Genomic DNA, 19,643 nt, shown 5'->3' with positions numbered 1-19,643 from the left:
TCATCTCTTACTCTCTTAGATTCTTAACGATTAATTTTTTATTTGAGCTTATATTAATAGTCTACATTATTACGTGGTTCTTTGTTTAATGGAAACTAGTGTGCTCAGAAAAAATCATTTTAAGAAAGACATATGCACAATGCATGCAAACAGGTAACAGGAAATAGTAACTATCCCTTCCATTATATTTTTCAGTATTTCCTCAATCAACAAAATGGAAGGATAACACGGTTTCAGCGCCACCCACACAAACAGGAGCCCAGAACTCAAAGTAATCTCGCTTACCGTGCCAGACGGCCGCGTGTCCATCCCACAGCGTTGCCACCGTCTTCCTGGCACCGTCCCATAAATTATGAGAGTAAGCTTCTTTTAATACATTCTTCTTCTTATAAATGTGTAAGAAAATAATAGTAAGGTAGAGAAGAAAGATAGTAAAGTAAGGAAGTATTAAAAGTATGAGTGGTGTAAAAACCCACAAGAGATAGTTTGCAAAATTCCAGTAGTCCTCCAATTGCTCCACACCAAACCATTCTTCAAGTACGTGGATCAGACAAGTCATGTAGGGCATGGAATCCTGTCCCGTACCACAGGTTTGGTTTTTGTCTATCATTTTTCTTTAGGTGAAAATGACAATTTCAGTCTCTTTCTTCGACGTCATGGCAGGTCTTTAATTTAGCCACTAAAAGGGAAAAATAATCCAAAGTTATTCTCTTCACAGCTGAAATGTTAAATGTTTTCGCCTACATGAATACTGTGTAGTCCTTTCTTAGTACCAAAAATGAGTAGATTGTTAACAGTTAACTTTGTTGCACATTTAAATGTGAAAATGGGTTTCATTTGTGAAGCGTGTTGGGTTTAGCTTCTGAAATAACTCACAAGCTACAATTACAAGAGGAAAAAAAGCTGATGAATGAAATTTCAGATTGATTTTAATAATTTGACTTATATCTTAAGTGGATCATACTGAACGTTTGTATCTTAAACTAAGTTATGTTGAGATAACTATTCTTCATAGAAGAAAACATCAATATCTGATTCAATAAAAGTAACCCAATTCTTAGGAAATGATGACATACATTTTTAGATATTACCTTTTACAAGCAAGTTTATAGAAAAGCTCTCTGTTCCTCTGACATTATACAATAATACAAATTTGTCAGTGTCATTTTTATCTTATAGTCACTAAAATTTCTCTTGTATCTTAAATGATTGAAAAAATACAGCATACAATTATTCTATGTCATTCTCTAAACCATTCACTTAACTTACCAGAAATTAGATAAATATCTTGTCCCAAGCTTCAATGTCTGTATTCTGAAAAACACAGTATATAAAAGAAAAATATGATTTAAAAAAAGATAATCATTAATACCCAGAGATAGAGTTTCCATAAAATAAATGGCAAGACACATTCACCAATGTGTGACAATTATGCTTACAGCCCTATACTAGTGTATCACAATTAAAAATTATACTCACACTACCAATGCTTTTAGTGAGGACACCTGTATACACTGTTTTAGCTCCACACTATAAAGCCCCACCTAAGACATTTTTTAAATTCACAGCTATAGAAACTTTGCTTCTTCAGAGAAAAAGTATGAAGTTAAGATGTGTAACAGACTCTGTCTCTTTTTAGTCATTGCCAGATAATAAGCTGATGGTCAAACATGATATTCGATGATGCAATTATATTAGCCCTCATGATCATGTTCTCCTACGTAAGATTTCCTTCTTCCATTCCTATTTTCTCTGCTTCTGATTCTACCCTTAGAGATATTTTATCATTATTCCATACCATATAAACTTAATGAAAATCATCTCAAGTCCTTGGAGGATGAGGCAGGAAATGAAAAAATGAAAGAAAGGGATGGAGGGAGAGGGAGAGACAGATATACAAGAGCAATTACATGTTGTCTTGAAGCCAAGATTATCTTGCTAATAACTGGCATATTAGCAGGGCACAGAATTGACTTGTTCTTCCAGGGTTAGAGGATTTAGTCCAGTTTCCTTGTAACCAATAGCATTTATCTGTGAGAAATCTGGGCCTGTTATGGTAACAGAAGGTGGACACAGCAGCACACATTAAGCCCACAACCTGTGTTTTATTTACATCACATTTTAATCAATCCATCTAAAGAGGCAAACGGCTAAAATTTACCAGTGTTTGATCATTTAGAGTGCAACATGGCAAAACTTACTACTTTTTAAAATGAGAGCTTTCCTCACTAGGATGGCTATATTCAAAAAAAAAAAAAAAGGAAAATAACAAGTGTTGTTGATAATATGGAGAAATTAGAACCTTCATACATTGCTGGTGGGAATATAAAATGGTGCAGTCACCATGGACATCAGTTTGGCAGTCCTCAAAAAGCTAAACATAGGGCTTCCCTGGTGGCGCAGTGGTTGAGAATCTGCCTGCTAATGCAGGGGACACGGGTTCGAGCCCTGGTCTGGGAAGATCCCACATGCCGCAGAGCAACTGGGCCCGTGAGCCACAGTTACTGAGCCTGCGCGTCTGGAGCCTGTGCTCCGCAACAAGAGAGGCCACGACAGTGAGAGGCCCGCGCACCGCGATGAAGAGTGGCCCCCGCTTGCCGCAACTGGAGAAAGCCCTCGCACAGCAACGAAGACCCAACACAGCCATAAATAAATAAGTAAACAAATAAAAAAAAAAAAAAAAAGCTAAACATAGAGTTACCATCTGACCCAGTAATTCTAGCCCTAGGTATACACCCAAGAGAACGGAAAACATATATTCACACAAATATCTGCATACAAGTGTTGACAGCAGCGTTATTCATAATAGCCAAAAAATGGACAACCCAAATGTCCATCTACTGATGGATAAAAATATGCTATACCCAGAAAACAGAATATTATTCAAGCACAAAAAGAAATGAAGTACTAGTTCATACTACGATATGCTTGAACCCTGAAAACATTATACTAAGTAAAAAAAAGTCAGATACTGAAGGCCACACCTTGTATGATTCCATTTACATGAAATACCCAGCACAGGCTAATCCACACAGACAGAAAGGTTAGTGGTTGTCAGAGGCTGGGGGAGGGGACAATGAGAAGTGACTCCCAATGGAAACAGAGGTGTCTTTGGGGGATAATGAAAATGTTCCAGAACTGGATGGTAGTGATGGTTGTACGACATTGTGAATATACTAGAAACCACTGAGTTGCACATTTTTAAATGGTGAATATTATGATGAACTACCTCTCAACAGAAAGAGCTTTCAAATATTAATACATTAAAATTTACAATTGGGGGCTTCCCTGGTGGCGCAGTGGTTGAGAATCTGCCTGCTAATGCAGGGGACACGGGTTCGAGCCCTGGTCTGGGAAGATCCCACATGCCGCGGAGCAACTGGGCCCGTGAGCCACAACTACTGAGCCTGCACGTCTGGAGCCTGTGCTCTGCAACAAGAGAGGCCACGATAGTGAGAAGCCCGCACACCGCAATGAAGAGTGGCCCCCGCTTGCCGCAACTAGAGAAAGCCCTCGCACAGAAACGAAGACCCAACACAGCAAAAATTAATTAATTAATTAATTTAAAAAAAAAAGAGTCAAAGAAAATGATGCCAGATCATTTGTCAAAAAAAAAAAAAAAAATTTATGATAGCTTCTCAAATATGTTAAAAGAAGCTTTTCCCAGGCCTGAAAACCAATCATTTTCGTGATCTGACCCTTACTGCTTAATACAATTGTCCCAATAATCTAGTCTCAGGACTTCCCTGGTGGTCCAGTGGTTAAGACTTCGCCTTCCAAAGCAGGGAGTGCAGGTTCGATCCCTGGTCAGGGAGCTAAGATCCCACGTGCCTTGCAGCCAAAACACCAAAACATAAAACAGAAGCAATATTGTTACAAATTCAATAAAGACTTTAAAAATGGTCCACATCAAAAAGACTTTAAAAAAAAAATCTAGTTTCATTTCCAATTTTTAATAGGATTGTAAAATCTTGTGATTTTAAAACCTTCTTTAGTACCTCGCCCCACCCAAATTGGTAAAAGAACTATACCTCTTGTGCATAGTTACGTTCTGATTTATTACACACACTTAACACACACAGTGGAGGGGAGCGGGACAGTGCAAAGGCAGACTCCCAGGGACAGAGGCTATGCGGACCCCTCGCAAGATCCAGCCGTCTGCTAGCAGCGCCCAAGTGCTGCACGCAAGGACCTGCTCCAAAAATGATCAACCCTGATTTTGATTTAAAACCTTGCAGAACAGAAAACTCAAAAGGTGCCCTTTCCACCATCAAAACTGTTCATCGAAATGCTAAAAAGATCTTCCTTACACTTACTTCATTGGAATCTTCCCCATGGACCTAGCTCTGTACCATTGAACCTCTTCCACTAGACAACCTCTCAAGTTGTAGGACAGCCATCACAAAGCTACAGAATCCTCTTTTCTAGTCAGAATCCTTATTAATCCTTTCATCCACCCCTCGGACCTGGTTCTGTAACCTTTCACCACTCAGGTCACGCCGTGTGACTGACTCTGCTTACCCAATGTCGAGCAGAGCAGGTAGAGTAACCCGCCTGGGCCTGGGTTTGCTAAGGTCGATAAAACTGGGATAACAGTAGAACTTAGATATACTACATTAGATGATGGAGGTGCTATGGAGACGACATCCCGCAGGCAAGGGGGTAAGGAGGAGGGCTGCTACCTTGTACAGCGTGGTCTGGGAAGGCTTCTCTAAAAGGATGTTTGAGCCAAGACCTGAGGACGTGAGGAAGCAAACCGTGTGGGCATTTGGAAGAGAATTGCAGCGGAAAGAACAGTGAGTACAAAGGATGTGCACTTGGGGTGGTCAGCAAAGCAGTCAGGCTGAGGAAGAGGGACGGGGCGGAGGGGGGGGCAGTCAGAAGTGGGGAGCACTGCAGAACTTTGTGGGCCAGCTTTCACCTAAGTGAGATGGAAAAGGCACCAGAAGGGTGGGTTCTAAATGACTGCTGTGTGGAGAATACATTGCACAGGGAGCAAACAGGAAGTTATTGCAGTCACTGAGATGAGTGATGAAAGTGGCTGGGACATGTGTGCCAGAGTGAGGGCTGTAAGACACGATCAGCTTCTGGATATATTTTGAGGATAAAGCCAACAGGATATGCTGGTGAATGCATGCAGAACGTGAGCGAGAGGGGAAGTCCGATATGGCCTCACGGTGTCCAGGCAACATGGGTTTGTATCCTGGGAGGCTCTGCCACTTACTGTGTGACCCAGACAAGTTACGTAACATCAGTTTCTCCATCTATAAAATGAGAATAACAACAGTACCTACCTAATGAGACTGTTGTGAAAAAAGCTCAGAAGAGTGCCTTCCACCATAAAGGCACTAAACAAGCGTTACTATCACCATCATCATCATCGTCAGCTTGCTTGTGAGAGGATGGAGTTGCCAGAAGAACAGGTTTAGACACCGCAGGAATTCCTGGCCATCAGGAATTCAGGTCTGAACACGTTAAGATTCTACTGGACATCCAAGTGGAGATGTTCAGTAGGCAGCTGGACACAAGTAGAGTTTAGCAGGAAGGTCAGGGCTAAAGAAATAAACCTGGGATTCGGTGACATATAGACCAGTATTGAAAACCATAAAACTAAAGAAGGTCCCTTTAGGGAGTGAATATAAAATAAAAAAGTTTCCAAGACTGAGCCTTGGGGCATTCAACACTTTAGAAGCTGGGAAGCCAATGAGGAACCAGCATTCTCCTTCCAGGCGTGGCATCTTGGATGACAAAGTAAGAAAGTGTTTCAGGAAAGGAGTCCTCAGCTGTTTCATATGACTGACGCTGGGAGGTCTAGTAAGATAAAGATCATTGATCCTTGGATTTTACAACACAGAGGCACTGACAAGCCCTGATAAGAACGGTTTCGATAGAGTGGGGATAAAAGTCAGGTGGAGAAAGTTCAAGAAAGAATGGGAGGGAATGAATTGGAAATAGCAAATACGGGCACCTCTTCAGAGGAATACTGTTGCACAAAGGAACAGAAAAACAGGTGGGTATCCAGAAGGGAATGTGGATCAAGTTTGTTGTCTTACGATGAACAAAAATACAGAAGTTTTTAATACCAATGATGATGTATCAATGGGAGAACGAGAAATGCATGATGCAAGAGAGATTATTGTTGAGGCCTAGGCCAGAGGGGATAGAATACAGTGTATAAGAAAGAGGATGCCCCCAAAAAGACTTACATCACTCGGTTTTTAATTCATTTACTCAATAAATATTTATCAAACAAGTATGTAGTTTGCGCTCGGCACTATTCTAAACACAGGGGATATGTCACTAAATAGATCGTTATATGAGAAAACATATGTAAAAGCACTTAGAATAATATGCCTAGCACATACTAGGCACCTAACCAATGCTGGCTAACTAAACACAGATGGATGTAAACTCTGTTCATCCAAATTTTTGACAAAAATGTGGACCAAGACAGTGTCCTAAAGTTTGTCACTAGAGAACTATCAAAGGAATTTAAATAACAAGCTTTTGAATTGATAAAATACTTACTTATGATAAAATGGGAAAATGGCCTTAGAACTCAATGAATACAACCTCTTAATTTTGCGGAAAAGTTAATAATAGAAAGCCAAGTTGACTTACCCAGTTACTAAATTAATTCAGTGAAAAACCAAGAGCCAAAATTAAAACCCAGTTCTCCTACTTCCTGATTTTCATTATACTTCAAGTCTCTCTCTCTCTCTAACAGAAAGGCTGAAAATATTAAGATTGCAATTTCTATCTTCCCTCTACTTCTGCCTGGCTCTTCTTCCCCTCCAATTTACCATAGGCTGTATGTGACTCCCTACCACTTTATTTTAATCCAATAAAAACTATAATTGTTAAAAGATGTTTTGGGGGAGACATAATATTTTAGTTATCAAAATTCTAGGTTATTTCCTAACCCTTCCCCCCAAGAAATCTCCAGTGAAACAGTCCTATGCATCACATATTTTGCCATCTGGAATTCACATAACTTGTAAGAAAAAGTTGACAAGCTGAAATATCAGCATGTTGACATTGATGGCAAGGAACATTTACAATAATTAACTTTATAGATGTTTAAAATCAGAATATTTCAAAAACTAATAAAACAGGATTTTTTTGTTTTGTTTTCTACAAAAACTTAAGGAAATAAATCTATTCCTTTTTTTTTTTTTTTAACCATTACTGGTACTTTTAGCACCATGGATGGCAGCAGATTCATTTCTTACTTTTAGTATATGAGCCACATTGAGGATGTGCTGAAAATGCCAATTACAAGAAACACTCACTGAAACCCAAATTCATTTTCCCTTTTCCTTTTTGCAGATTTAATAATGGTTCAACAGGGCTTTTGTACTCAGTTTTAGTGAGTACACTCTACTTCAAACCATCAATAAAACTGAAGTTTAATATTTCAGTTATGATATCTGGCAAACTCAACCATTTTATCTCTAAAGCAATATCTTTTGGATTTCAAGCTTCGAACTCTAGGTTCTGAGATGAATTACCTTTCAAGGTGGTTTTTTTTGTTGTTGTTGTTTTTTCAATCCTAGAATGTCCTAGCTAAAATCTTCCACTCTGTCTCATAATTATTGTTCCACCCTTATTTTCTTAACTATCCTCATCCCCCCAAATGTTAACACGACCGTACTGGTGTAACTGTGCAGCAGTCTTATCTTTTTGAGTCACTAACATGAGTAAGGCAGCAGTAAGGATGCGGGAATAAACATTTCATTTGAACATTAACCTTCTACTTCCACTCACCAGTAAATGCGGCCAAAATATTAGGGGCTATTCTAAACGTCTGGATTTTATCTTAGCTCTTACATATTCTAAAGGAATACCAAACCAACTCCGGCATCCATCGCACAAGCCAAGTTCTAAGTGCTCCGACAACCTTCAAGTCTGAACGTGCTTCAGGAGGAAACTGCCTGGGCGATCTCAACCAATGCCACGCACCAAACACTGATTGCTTTTTTCAAATCCAGCAGCGCTGCTCCAGTTTTCGACATCCTGGTTTGTGCACATGTATCTTTCGTATATAATCAGCAGCTGGAGGGCTGAGCCCTGTTTCACAGGCTGCAGACTCCGGAGACCGAAACAGTGCCAGGCGCCTCCAGAGTACAGACCCACCCGGACTATTAACAGCACAGGTGAGAGGTCAGATGCCCACTTCGGTCCTTCCAGCAGTCCGAGGAAGCAGGTCCTACGAATCATCCCTATTTACAGATGCTCACAGCGAGGCCCAGGAGGGTTCCGTGGCCCGCCCGGGTCACACAGGTGGTATAAAGGGGCATCGACCAGGACTCCCTCCGGGCCTGACGTGTGGACGCGACCCCCCTCCCCACGACCACCTTCGGCTTCACACAGTGGGCTCCATTCGCCTCCCCATCAGAGCGGCCCCGGGAAGCCCAGGGACCTGCAGGGACGGGGGGAGGCACCTCGCCCCGACCCAAGTGGAGGCCGCGCCCGCCGAACTGCAGCGTTTGGGGCGCGAGGGGAGATGCGGGCCGAGGTGAATGGGCTCGTTGTGACCCAGGCAGGGCCTTCCCTCCCGGCCACTCTGGGGCCCCAGCCGAAGCCCGAGTCCGGCGAGAGGCCGGGGACTCCGCGCGGCCCCGGCGAGACGAGAAGCGCGGCCGCGGCGCCCCGGCCCCGGAGGCTGGCAGGGCGCCGAGGAGCGCGGGGAGGCCCAGGCGGGGACGACGCACCTCGGGCGGCAACCAGACGGGGCTCGGCTCGCCCTCACCCCGCAGCAGCGGCGGGAGCTCCTCGGTGGCTCACCCGGGGAAGCGGAGGCACTCGAACGGCCGTTCTCCCCGAGAGACCCGGAAGGAAAAAGCCAAGCGCCGGCTGCAGCCCGAGCAGCGTTGAGGGTGACACCGCCCGTCGCCCCGTCCCTTCCTGTGTCTCCACCCCCGGAACCACTTCCGTCTGCGGCTTCTCCCGTGCTCCGGGCTGGAGCGCTCTTGGGCCCGTTCCTCCCCGGCAGCCGGGCGCGCTTCCAGTCCTCCCCTCGGTCCCCAGCAGCCGAACAGCGGCCGGGAGGCCTTCCCGCGCCGTCTGCCGCGTGGCCGCCTCCTCTGAGGCGCTACGATGTACTGCGAGAAGTGGAGCTTCGTGGCGGAGATGTGTCTCTTCCTTGAAGACCTGCGGGAGGGCTCCTGCATCCTCTGCCTCTGCTCCAGGGCGTTTGTGGAGTAAGTCGCACGCGGGCCTCTCGGTTTCCCGACCTGTAGGGGTTGGGGTGGCGATGGATCCCCGGGACCGGGGCCAGAATGTCCGACCGTCGGGTACAGTGGTGCCTGAGAGAAAGGAAGAACCGTCCTTGGGCTTTACGGCGTGCTCGCCCACGGCCCTGAAGTGATGGAGTAAGTCTGCTCTGCGGGCTGTTAGGAGAGAACGTGGTGGCCCGTGTTTGTCATTTTACACTCGTCAACTGAGGGGACGGTCACAAGCTGCGGGGAAGTGAAATGAAAGCGATCTGGGATGTGATAGCACAGGGTGGAGGTTTGAAGATGAGTAACGTTTCTGGTTAACATCTTTTTTTTAAACCTTAAGGTTTATTAAAGCGCAAATGCACATAAATAGAACTTCTCATTACCCGGGAGAAAAGATTTAACTATAATCACATCAGTTTTTGAGCCGTGCTTATCTTTGGAAAATACTTGTTTCGGCCACAAATTGCCCTGCGTGGCAGACAGTGGGTAGGAAAGCACAGACTCAAGAATTGGATTTTAGGGATTTTTTTTTGTTTGTTTTATATATATATATATTAGGTGTGTGAGTTCTGCCACTTTTTTTTTTTTTTAATCTCTGAAACAGGTATATCTACTCTAATCCTCTCACTGGCTTATTGTTAGATTCAACTTGTGGAAGTGAATTTTATGTGATACTTTTAATATAGTTTATTTAGAATTATAGAATTAAGATAGAATTTAAGTTGGAATTCTCACTATTCGCCATGTGTTTTTGTGGAGTAATCGGCAAATTAATCCGGAAAAAAAAATTAAGCGCTGTATTAAATTTAATGAAAAAATATTGTCGTCTGGGGACTTCTCTGGCCATCCAGGAGTTAGGACTCCGCGCTTCCACTGTCGGGGGTTCGATCCCCGGTCAGGGAACTAAGATCTCGCGAGACACAGGGCTCGGCCAAAAAAAAAAAGCAACATACTGTCGTCTCTGTATTCATGCAGGCGTGTGTTCATTCAGCGAATTCTCTCTGTGCTCCGTGGTGGTAGGTACTGGTTAGCACTGGGGTATCAGGCACAGCCTCCCTACATCCTTAGAGTTTACTTTCTAGCAAAGGTGATCAATATTAAGACAGCAGGTACGTAATTATTTGGTTCATTATAGTTGTAAGTACAAGATGGGAGAGAAGTGCCGGGTGCTCTTATAGCAAAAACCCAACCTTCTGCCATGGATCACAGAGATTTCTTAGAGAAAGTAGCGTTTGAAAAGTGGTCCAAAAGGTGAGTGGAAATAAACCGGGATATGTTTGAGTGGGCGGAAGCATTCCCAGCAAGGCAGAACTCTGTAAAAAGCCTCGAGGGAGCAAAGGAAAGCCTGTGAAAGGGAAACAAAATGACTGGGAAAGAAAAATAGAAGACAGGGTTGGTGAGATACGCAGGGTCTAGACATGCAGGACTTTGTAGAAGACAGGTTCAGATCTGCATCTCTGAAGACGCCTCTAGTAGCAGCAACGTGCGGGCCGAGAGCGAAGCTTGTATACACACCGGCCAAGGCACATCCTTAGTTCTTAGCCTGCAGCCCATTTGAGTCTTGGTGCCGTCTTCATGAAGTCTCCTTCGCCAAAAAGCAAAGAAGGGGAGGGAATATAAGTTATAAAAAGTTGAGAAAAAGAGCTTACCTGTAGAAAACAATACGCAACTGGATTTCAATTAAAGCCACTTTATTTAAAACACAATTGGGAGTTCCCTGACAGTCCAGTGGTTAGGACTCAGCACATTCAGTGCCGGCGCTGGGTTCGATCCCTGGTCGGGGAACTAAGGTCACGCAGCCAAAAACAACAACAGCAAAAATAATTCAATTGCCATATAAATCACCAGTTACGTTGCATTTAGTCTTTTTGAGCTAAAATGTGCATTCTTTTCATTACAGATAATTTCATACCTTTCTTAAAACTTGGAAGCTCTACTTCACTTTTTTAAACTACCTTCTAAGTTCAAAATAGGTAAAGAGAAAAGAATGGCTTGGTCTTTTCCTTTAGATCAGTTAATGCTCAAATTATAACCCTTTAGAACAAAAAGATCTTGGAGATACAGTCTTAGAATTGTCGCCAGTAGTCATTGAAGAGTCCTTGGGAGTGGGAGACGTGCTGGAAGCTCAGAGGCTCGTGAGTATAACCCTGATTTTCTAGGTAGGGAAAAAGTCTGTTTTCAAACTCTAAGAACAATACATTTGATTGTTGGCCAACTTCAAATAGATTATTAAACTGAAAGGTCAGTCCCATGTAGCAGAAAACAGAAAGTGAGCTTTAGCATAGGTGCCAAATAACGGCTCAGTAATTAAGAGATTATTTTCACACCTCCCCTCAAAGGCAGGAAATAGAACATAATATTGTAACTAATTTTTATTTTCTGAGGACATTACATTAACATACTGTCTTATGAGTTCAGTAATTGGAGTAATAATTCTGTCTCATCTACACACTTAATTTTCTATATACTATCTATATGAAGTGGACATATAATTACAGTGTTATAGGGCTGTTAAAAATAACCATTACAGGACTTCCCTGGCGGCACAATGGTTAAGAATCCGCCTGCCAATGCGGGGGACACGGCTTCGAGCCCTGGTCCGGGAAGATCCCACATGCCGTAGAACAGCTAAGCCCGTGCGCCACAACTACTGAGCCTGTGCTCTAGAGCCCGCGAGCCACAACCACTGAGCCCACGTGCCGCAACTACTGAAGCCTGTACACCTAGATCCCGTGCTCCGCAACAAGAGAAGCCACCGCAATGAGAAGCCCACACACTGCAACGAAGAGTAGCCCGGTTCCTGTCTGAGCCAGCTACCCCTGAGGTTCCCAAATAGTGGTTCAGTGTGTCCATCACTCCTACATTTGTTAGTTAGCGTTCTCTGTGGAGCACTTTCCCTTCTCTCCCTGTTGTTTGTTCACTCCCTTATTTCTATTAACATGGACTCTGGACTGTTAATTTATTAATGGATATATTGTTACTCTCATCATTTATTTTGGTGTTCCTTTCATCTCAGATGGCTGGTGGGAGCCCCTTGAACTGGCCCCTGTATCCTTTTGATGGGTCCCTGGCATTCTTTGAGCTCTTCCTAACCTTCTGGCACAATAATATAATTTTCCAGTCTACGCTCCAGCATGGAAGTGCCGTTTCTCCCAGGTGCCCCGGTTCCTTTTAGTGGAGAGCAGTGTTTAGAAACTAGGACCTGGGTGCTTGCTGTGCTCATTGCTGGGTGTTCAGTGCTTCTGCACCCTGGGCAGACACAGTTAGGCGGGCTACAAGCGCATATTACGTACATACACAAATGTGTGTGTTGGAGAATCTTGGCTGTCGTGGTCCTCAGTGCATTTACTTATTTGCTCGGTGTAATCAGTCTTGCAACTGTATCGGCCCTCTTCTCCGTCTGACACCTTCATGCCCCATACCCTTGGGTACTGGCGGGCACACCGTCGATGCCCTTCTGTGGCTGCCACCGCCCCCAGGCCCTAAGTTGCTGGGGGTCCATGGGCATGCTGCCAGAGCACATCTGCACTTCATCCCCTCCCCCGTTCACTGTCCTGCCAAGTCACCACCTACGTTACGTTTTATAAAGTGTCAAAAGATAAATGGGGGATAGGAAATATATCAAGTACACAAGAATTCTGTTTTGTTGAATTTGTTGTTGCTCCCATTAGAAAAGTGGTATTAGCTATTACTTGCAGATGGCCTTGTTATGGCAGTTATGATGGAGTTTATTACAGCTTAATTTACCAGTAGGAAGATAATAGCAAAATTCCCCCCTTCCCTTTATTTTAAGTGTTCTGTTAGGTTTATTTTGCTTATGAAATTCCTATGTTAGTAAAGAAAATTTTAGAAGTAGATATGTAAAGAAAAGTTCAACTATTCACTTTTTAAAACTCATTGAGACTGAATTGTTTTATTTTGATGTATGTTTCAGTTTAATAAAATAAGAACTTAATTTTATGTTAGTCCCCAAAACAACCTTAACTCAGACCATGAATATCTTATCTACTAGGCAGTGGATAATTTGGCCTATTTGCAAATGGACTAGGGTCTGCGTGTGGGTTTATAAAGGTGTAAGATAAATCTTGTCACGTTTATGCTCACTTTCTACAGCAAATTTAGAGAATATTTCAGTTTGTATATCACAAGAAGGATCAGATTCTTTCCCCAATATCCAGAACTGCCACTTAATTTTAATAAATTAGTAGTTATCATTATAGCGTGCTTTGCATGTGATATATACCAAATGCTTTACATGTGCAGTCAATCCTTATTAGAACCCTATGAGGTATGTATTATTACCTCTATATTACAGATAAGAAAAATGTATTAGCAGATAGCTTTTCTGTTTTTTAACCTTTTTATTAATCTATGCTGCCTTAAGCTTGTTTTTTCACTAAATTTATAGTTTAATTTTTTTCAATATTGACTGTTTAATTTGCTTCACAGAGATCGGAAATTGTGCAGTTTGGGATTAAAAGGCTACTACATTAAAGACGATGGCAACAGTGCAGGTAATACAGTATGAAGCTACATAGCCCTTTTTTTGCTAAGACTAACCATGGTAGTGTACAGAGGAGAGGCGGAAGCAAAGCAAGGAAATTACTTGCCTGGCCGTAGTTTGCGCAGCTGCCTTACTTGGGAAAGCTTTCTGGGCTGCTCGTGTGCGGCAGTTAAGCTCCGTTTCCTCCGGTCGGAGTGCCCTGGCCCTGGCTTAGGTTTTGGCTTGTTCGGGAAGGCTACCAAGGCATCAGAGCCACCCTACGCTAACGGCCTCCTTGTTTAAATACTTCAACAGTTTTATACATAAACCATTCAGGATAAACTCCGAGTGAACAGCCACAGTCTTTTGGATGAAGTAAAGAGGCCACAGTCTGGATTAACTTTCCCAAATAACGAATAGAATTTGTTCTACGCTTTGAGCCTCACCTAGTTACCTGAAAGCCATCTTGGTCTCTGTCAGATTTCCCTCTCCAGGACCCATTTGTCCTTTCCACACAGATCTTTTATGTTTCTCCGGACACGGGGAAAACTGCGGCCCAAGGTGCAGGCTAAAATCAGCACAAGTAGCGTGTCACGTTACCCTCGAAAACCCCCACCTCTCACAGTGATGGAGCAAATCGCTGCATCTTCAGTTACACGCTGGATGAAGCGTTTGGTTGCATTTCAGTGTTACATTGTACAAATAAGATTTCTCTAGACCCTAGGGTCCCACCTAACATAAGAAAACATGCACGCCATGAGAGGAGCATGGAGGTGAGCCGATCCACATTCCCTGTTTTGCTGTCTGCTGAGCTTTCACAAGTTCATTCAGTGGAATGGCAAGTGGAATCGCCTTCATTATTTAGATAGGTGTCTCTTTCCCCTCTTTCTTTTAATAGAATTTGTGCACTTAAGATCTCTTTTTCTCAGTCTCCGTCTCTGCAGTGGGAAGATTCCCTGTTCTGTTGCCTAAGCTCATGTAGCTGGAGTGCAGCACAGCCCTAGTTGAGTATGCTAATATGTAAAGTGTTTTGTCTCCCATTTTAAAATAGAGCATCTGGATGGCATTTGGCCAATTAGTGGTATGATCTACTTTTAGATACCACATTAGGATAACGTAAAACTTGTTTTGTTATGATAAAGCAGGTTTTCTCTAAGACCTAGAATCAGAGAGCTTGAAAGGATCTTCCAGTTCAGTGGATTTCAGACTTTTAACAGCAGAACGTTTTCATTAAATGAACTTCCCCACAGAGTCCCAGGGTGTAAATCCAGTCGTGACTGAAGTACCCGTGGAGGGCCTGAAGACCTACCTCTCATCTCCCTTATTAACAGCTCCTAAAATAACTCCACGAGTCATCATTTTAAATCCACTGATGGAGTGCAGCAGTGCTGCAGATGGGAACATGGAAATGTAGACATTTTCCCCGGGGCCGCCCTGCTGCGTTCCCTCGTGCGTCTTCAGTACTGTGCCCAGCGCCCAGCGAGAGGAGGTGCCCCGCGGAGGGAGCTGAGTGAGCAGCCGGTGGACAGCGGCCGGCAGAGCCGGACTAGGGCTTGTCTCTTGCTTCTTAGTTGGCTGTTTTTTCACAAGTCCATATTCCCATCAGTTCCTTTTTTTTTTTTCCTTTTATTTTTCTTCCCCTTGAAAACTTACATCGGCACACCTTTACTTCGGGCAAGTCATGTAATAACTTTGGGTCTCAGGTTCCTTTTCTTTAAGATGAGGGTGATGAAACCTGCGTCTAAATTTTCTCTAAAACTAAGCTAATGTAACAGTGCTGTGTGTAGGAGAGCAAGCTGCAGAAGAGGAAGAAGGTGGTCGTTCCCAGGGCACTGCAGAGTCACGTGACAGCAAAGACGTAGGCCCAGATGAAAGTGAACTTGATTCTGAGGCTGAACTCATGAGAAGCATGGGACTGCCACTTCAGTTTGGTAGGGCGTCTGCACATAAGAATTTTGAGGTAAGTATTAGTTTACTTTGCTTGTTTCTGTTTCTTAGCTTTCTTCATAAAATATCACGTGGAATCTTTTTATCCCAAATCTAATGCATTCATGAATTAGGGCACTTCACCTCTTTTTAAATGTACGTACATATTTATAAGTTAACAAAAACTGCAAGTTGTGATACGTCCCACGTGTGATTGTTCCTCCTCTTGGAAACGTAGATAGTAAGATTCACTTGTTGGTGTAACTGAAACCCAGGTTGGGGGGTTGAGGGTATTTTGTTTAATTTAATGTCAAAATAGATTTAGATTCTACTTCTTATAGTTTCTGAAGTATAATTTATATTCAAGTTATTGACCTTTGTAGGTATCTATGAATACTAGAAACAAAGTTAAAATAAAAAAGAAAAAGAAAAAACATCAAAAGAAGTACTTAGATGAACTTAAGAGAGAATCTTGGAGACAAGAATGTGAGGAAGACGACATTTTGGCTTCAGATGATCCATCTTCATCTGAGAATGAGAACACCAGAAGGTGTAAACTTCGAACCAAAAAAGACATTGAAGGTGAGAATCTTCCTGCTGAAAATGCATTATCTCCAAAGCTGGAAATTACGGAGCTCTGGGAGAAGTACTGGAAGGAACACGGTGGGGAACTGCTGTGGCAAAGCTGGGAAGAAAAGCATGCAGGTCAGACGCTGTGCTCAGAACCCTGGAACGTCCCTCATACAAAGCAGGAATGGGAGCAGCATTATAGCCAGCTGTACTGGTATTATTTGGAACAGTTTCAGTATTGGGAAGCTCAGGGTTGGACTTTTGATGCTTCACAAAGCTGTGATACAGATACTTGTGGATCTAAAAGAGAAGTTGACAACAAGAAAGACGAAAGTCGCACGAAAGCAGATGAACTTTCTTCTCCATCTTCATCAATGGGTAGCGAAAGCTCTAGTTCAAGTGATAAAGATCATAATGAAATTCTTGATGGACTTAGTAATATAAGTCTGAATTCAGAGGAAGTAGAACAGAGCCGGTTAGATCCCTCTGTGAGTTGTGATGAACAGCAGTGTTTAAGTGAAGTTCACAGTGGAAGAGAATGCCCTGCTTCGGGCCAAAGTGAACCACGTAATGGAGGAACCAAGGAAAGCAGCTTGTCTGGGAACAGAAGCACAAGCCAACCAGCTCAGGGTAAGACTGGCTAAGATTTATCCTACTGAGTAATGGGTAACAAAATTAGTCTATTTAGCAAAATGACTAACACTAATCCTTTATGGTAGAGTTAAATAATGCCCGCTACATTTTATGGTGTAATAGTGAAATGATCTAATCCATCTTACTTTTACGTCACAAGTTATTATCCTTTTATGTAAATAAAAAGAATATTTGCATAGGGTTCTCAAAAGTATCAGTCGTTCTCTTGCACCTTGGTGGCCAGTGGATTGCAACTTGGAAATCCATTAAGAAATCTAGTTTTAGAGTGAGCTTGGAATGTCCAAGTTTCTCTGGAGCAACTAAGTTTATAGGAGACGTGCTAAAGAGTAGCTGTGAGCATACGTTTGCCGTTAGGCAAATCTGAATGGGGGTTGTGTCTGGGATTCGCTCGGGACAAGTGAAGTCTTGCTCTATAGAGAGTCTCAACAGGGCATAAGATTATTTTGTAACTGAACAGATTGATTTCAGGATTCTCATAAAATATCCAGGATAAGGAGCTTGGTTGACTCCTGCCTGAGTGGTTAAGAAATAATTGTTGAGCAGAGTGGTGCTAGTGTCGGGACTAAAGAAAGCCAGTGAGAGGTGAGCTAGGAGAGGCTAGAGTAGGCCGATAAAAAGGCTTTTGTGAGGAGAAGGGGACCATCAACTGGTGCAGCAGAAAAGTGGGAGAGGAGGGCAGTTTGATAACCTGAACTTCTCCTGAAGCCCACTGACTTGTTGTCTTGGCATCCTTGATGTTTGGTGCTGGAAAAGTCTGGTTTATAGCAACTTTCTTCTCAGCCTCATTCATATATATAAAGCAAAAGGTTTTGGCTTTTTACTTAACAAGTGGGTTTGCTTTGCTCCTCTCAGATCACTGATCTTACTTCATCCTACAGTTTCCTTTAGAGAGTTACTAATGAGCTTCTCTGTCCTCTTACAATGGAGCTTACTTCAGTATGGTGTTCTCATTCCTTTCTATTTTGCTGTCATTTTCATCCCTTTTTTTTTTTTTTCCATCCTTTTTTAATGTGAGTATTTTATATTAGTCTTTTGGTAAGTCCTGTTCTTGCTTTGACCAGAAACCTTGGAGTATGTAGATTGGTCAATAACTGCTTCACGTTCCTCCCTTTGATTACCCTCCCTTATCTTCCTACCTTTTTCCTTTGTTAAACATAGTGAACCTCACAGTCTGTGCCTTCGTGTTGCCTGTGTTCTAAGGTGTGTGTATAGACTGTTCCTGTTGCGTGTTCCCTTAGCTAGGTATATAACTAGACATTTCTGCAGTTGGCTCCAGTGTGACCACCATCAGGATCCATTTGAGAATTCTAGGCTTTGATTTGTTTTGGATCCTCCTTGAGACCAAAACGTAAGGCATGCACTGCATCTCTCCATACGTATGTGTTCTACTGTTTGCGGCTGGGGTCTCCTGAAATAGCCTGTCCTCGCACAGTAGAGCTCCCGCTGTCTCCAGGGTCGGCCCCTCTCCACTTCCGGTGCCACCCGGCCACCTGGCTCCAGTCCGAAGGAATGCAGGACAGACACGGGGCTCAGCAGAGCCACCGCAGGTTATAGACACTCTTTTTAAATGGTGGTGTTTGTCTTTCTCTTACTTCCATTATTACTTTAAGAGCTATATTAGAGGCAGTTAGATGTATTTGCTTCTTAATAAAGAGAAGTTATTTTTAATCAAATGTGACCATGCCATTTTTAGAGTCATTTAGATTAGAATCCCATCAAAATGTGATAGGTAACAGCTATCACAGAGGTTAACTTTGTGGATTAATTTGTATAGATTTAGACAGCTGTGAAGAAAAAGTAGTTTTATAGTTCACTTTTTTTTTTTTTGCCGCACCTCAATGCTTGCGGGATCTTAATTCCCCGACCAGGGATCGAACCCGGACCACAGCAGTGAAGGCATGAAAGCGCTGAGTCTTAACCACTAGACCACCAGGGAATTCCCTGTAGTCCACTTTTTAAGTAGTTAGGTCATGGAAACTTTTAGACTTGAATAAACCAAGCTGCACACTCTGCATGTAGATGCGTGGAATAGATAGATGTGGTCTAGCATACAGTTCATTGCAGGAGAGGCCCCGGAATACTTTGATTGCCTTTGCAAATGACAGAAGAGTTGTCAAACCAAGGGCGGAAATCAACTGCAGTATCTCTACCTCTTTAGATTCACAAGAGTCATCAGAAGCAAACACAATCAAAGACAGACCACGCCTCATCGGCACTGATGGAGACAAGAGTGGCGAAGATCCACCTGAACAGAAGCCAAGCAAACTCAAGAGGAGGCAAGTCGCACACTACCTCTCTCTGCAGAACGTGTCAGCAAGCTTTAGAGGCTCAGCAACTTAGTACATAAAAGCGTGCCTCTGCCTTCCAGATGGTATATGCTGCTTGTTAACGGCAGAGACTCTGCGTGTACTTATATTCTCAGGCCCTTGTACGTTCTTGTGGGTCCTCCATAAATGTTCAGTGAGCTTAACTTAATTTGCAAGAGTTACTTCTCATCGTTTGCATGTGTTGCTGCCGCCCAGGTAGTAGGGATCACTAGAAGGTATCCCCAAAAGATGGGGATTACTGAGTTACTTATATCACAACCTTCTTAACAGTATTTTTTCTTTTGTAATTTTCTTGGTTGGATTGATACTTCTCAAATGTTTCCTTGTTTGTTTTTAAGGAAAACCTCTAGAGATATCACCTAGGAGATTAGTTAAGGCTGCAGGTTAACTGGTGTTTTCCCAAAAGAAAGTGGGGAAATTTATATTTGTTCAGGAATAGAGATAACTACGTGACATGGT

At 42.9% G+C, this 19,643-nt stretch overlaps 2 protein-coding genes across 6 annotated transcripts in view; one reads left to right on the top strand and one right to left on the bottom strand.

Annotated features, from left to right (window-relative positions):
• TMEM68 (transmembrane protein 68) overlaps positions 1 to 8,844 on the bottom strand; it is a 34,390-nt gene extending 25,546 nt beyond the window's left edge. For 2 of the 4 annotated variants that reach the window (XM_057531896.1, XM_057531898.1), the window contains exons 1-3: positions 8,715 to 8,843; positions 1,270 to 1,314; positions 286 to 679 (exon numbers count right to left, since the gene is read on the bottom strand). In XM_057531896.1, coding sequence (XP_057387879.1) covers positions 286 to 610 — 325 coding nt within the window. In that variant the 5' untranslated portion in view covers positions 611 to 679; positions 1,270 to 1,314; positions 8,715 to 8,843. Of the gene's footprint in view, positions 1 to 285; positions 680 to 1,269; positions 1,315 to 7,767; positions 8,641 to 8,714 lie in introns of those variants that run through there. The other 2 variants (XM_028163168.2, XM_028163167.2) reach the window with 2 other exon arrangements.
• Positions 8,845 to 8,929: 85 nt separating this feature from the next.
• Positions 8,930 to 19,643, top strand: part of TGS1 (trimethylguanosine synthase 1) — a 36,646-nt gene continuing 25,932 nt past the window's right edge. Inside the window, exons 1-5 of one of the 2 annotated variants that reach the window (XM_007198479.2) lie at positions 8,930 to 9,203; positions 13,674 to 13,738; positions 15,495 to 15,667; positions 16,017 to 16,833; positions 19,016 to 19,133. In XM_007198479.2, coding sequence (XP_007198541.2) covers positions 9,100 to 9,203; positions 13,674 to 13,738; positions 15,495 to 15,667; positions 16,017 to 16,833; positions 19,016 to 19,133 — 1,277 coding nt within the window. In that variant the 5' untranslated portion in view covers positions 8,930 to 9,099. Of the gene's footprint in view, positions 9,204 to 13,673; positions 13,739 to 15,482; positions 15,668 to 16,016; positions 16,834 to 19,015; positions 19,134 to 19,643 lie in introns of both variants that reach the window. The other variant, XM_057531895.1, reaches the window with a different exon arrangement.

Source organism: Balaenoptera acutorostrata, chromosome 17, assembly GCF_949987535.1.
Source record: "Balaenoptera acutorostrata chromosome 17, mBalAcu1.1, whole genome shotgun sequence".
NCBI classification, from domain to species: domain Eukaryota; kingdom Metazoa; phylum Chordata; class Mammalia; order Artiodactyla; family Balaenopteridae; genus Balaenoptera; species Balaenoptera acutorostrata.
The sequence above is the reverse complement of the archived record's forward strand: the minus strand, read 5'-3'. Positions and strand labels throughout refer to the sequence as shown.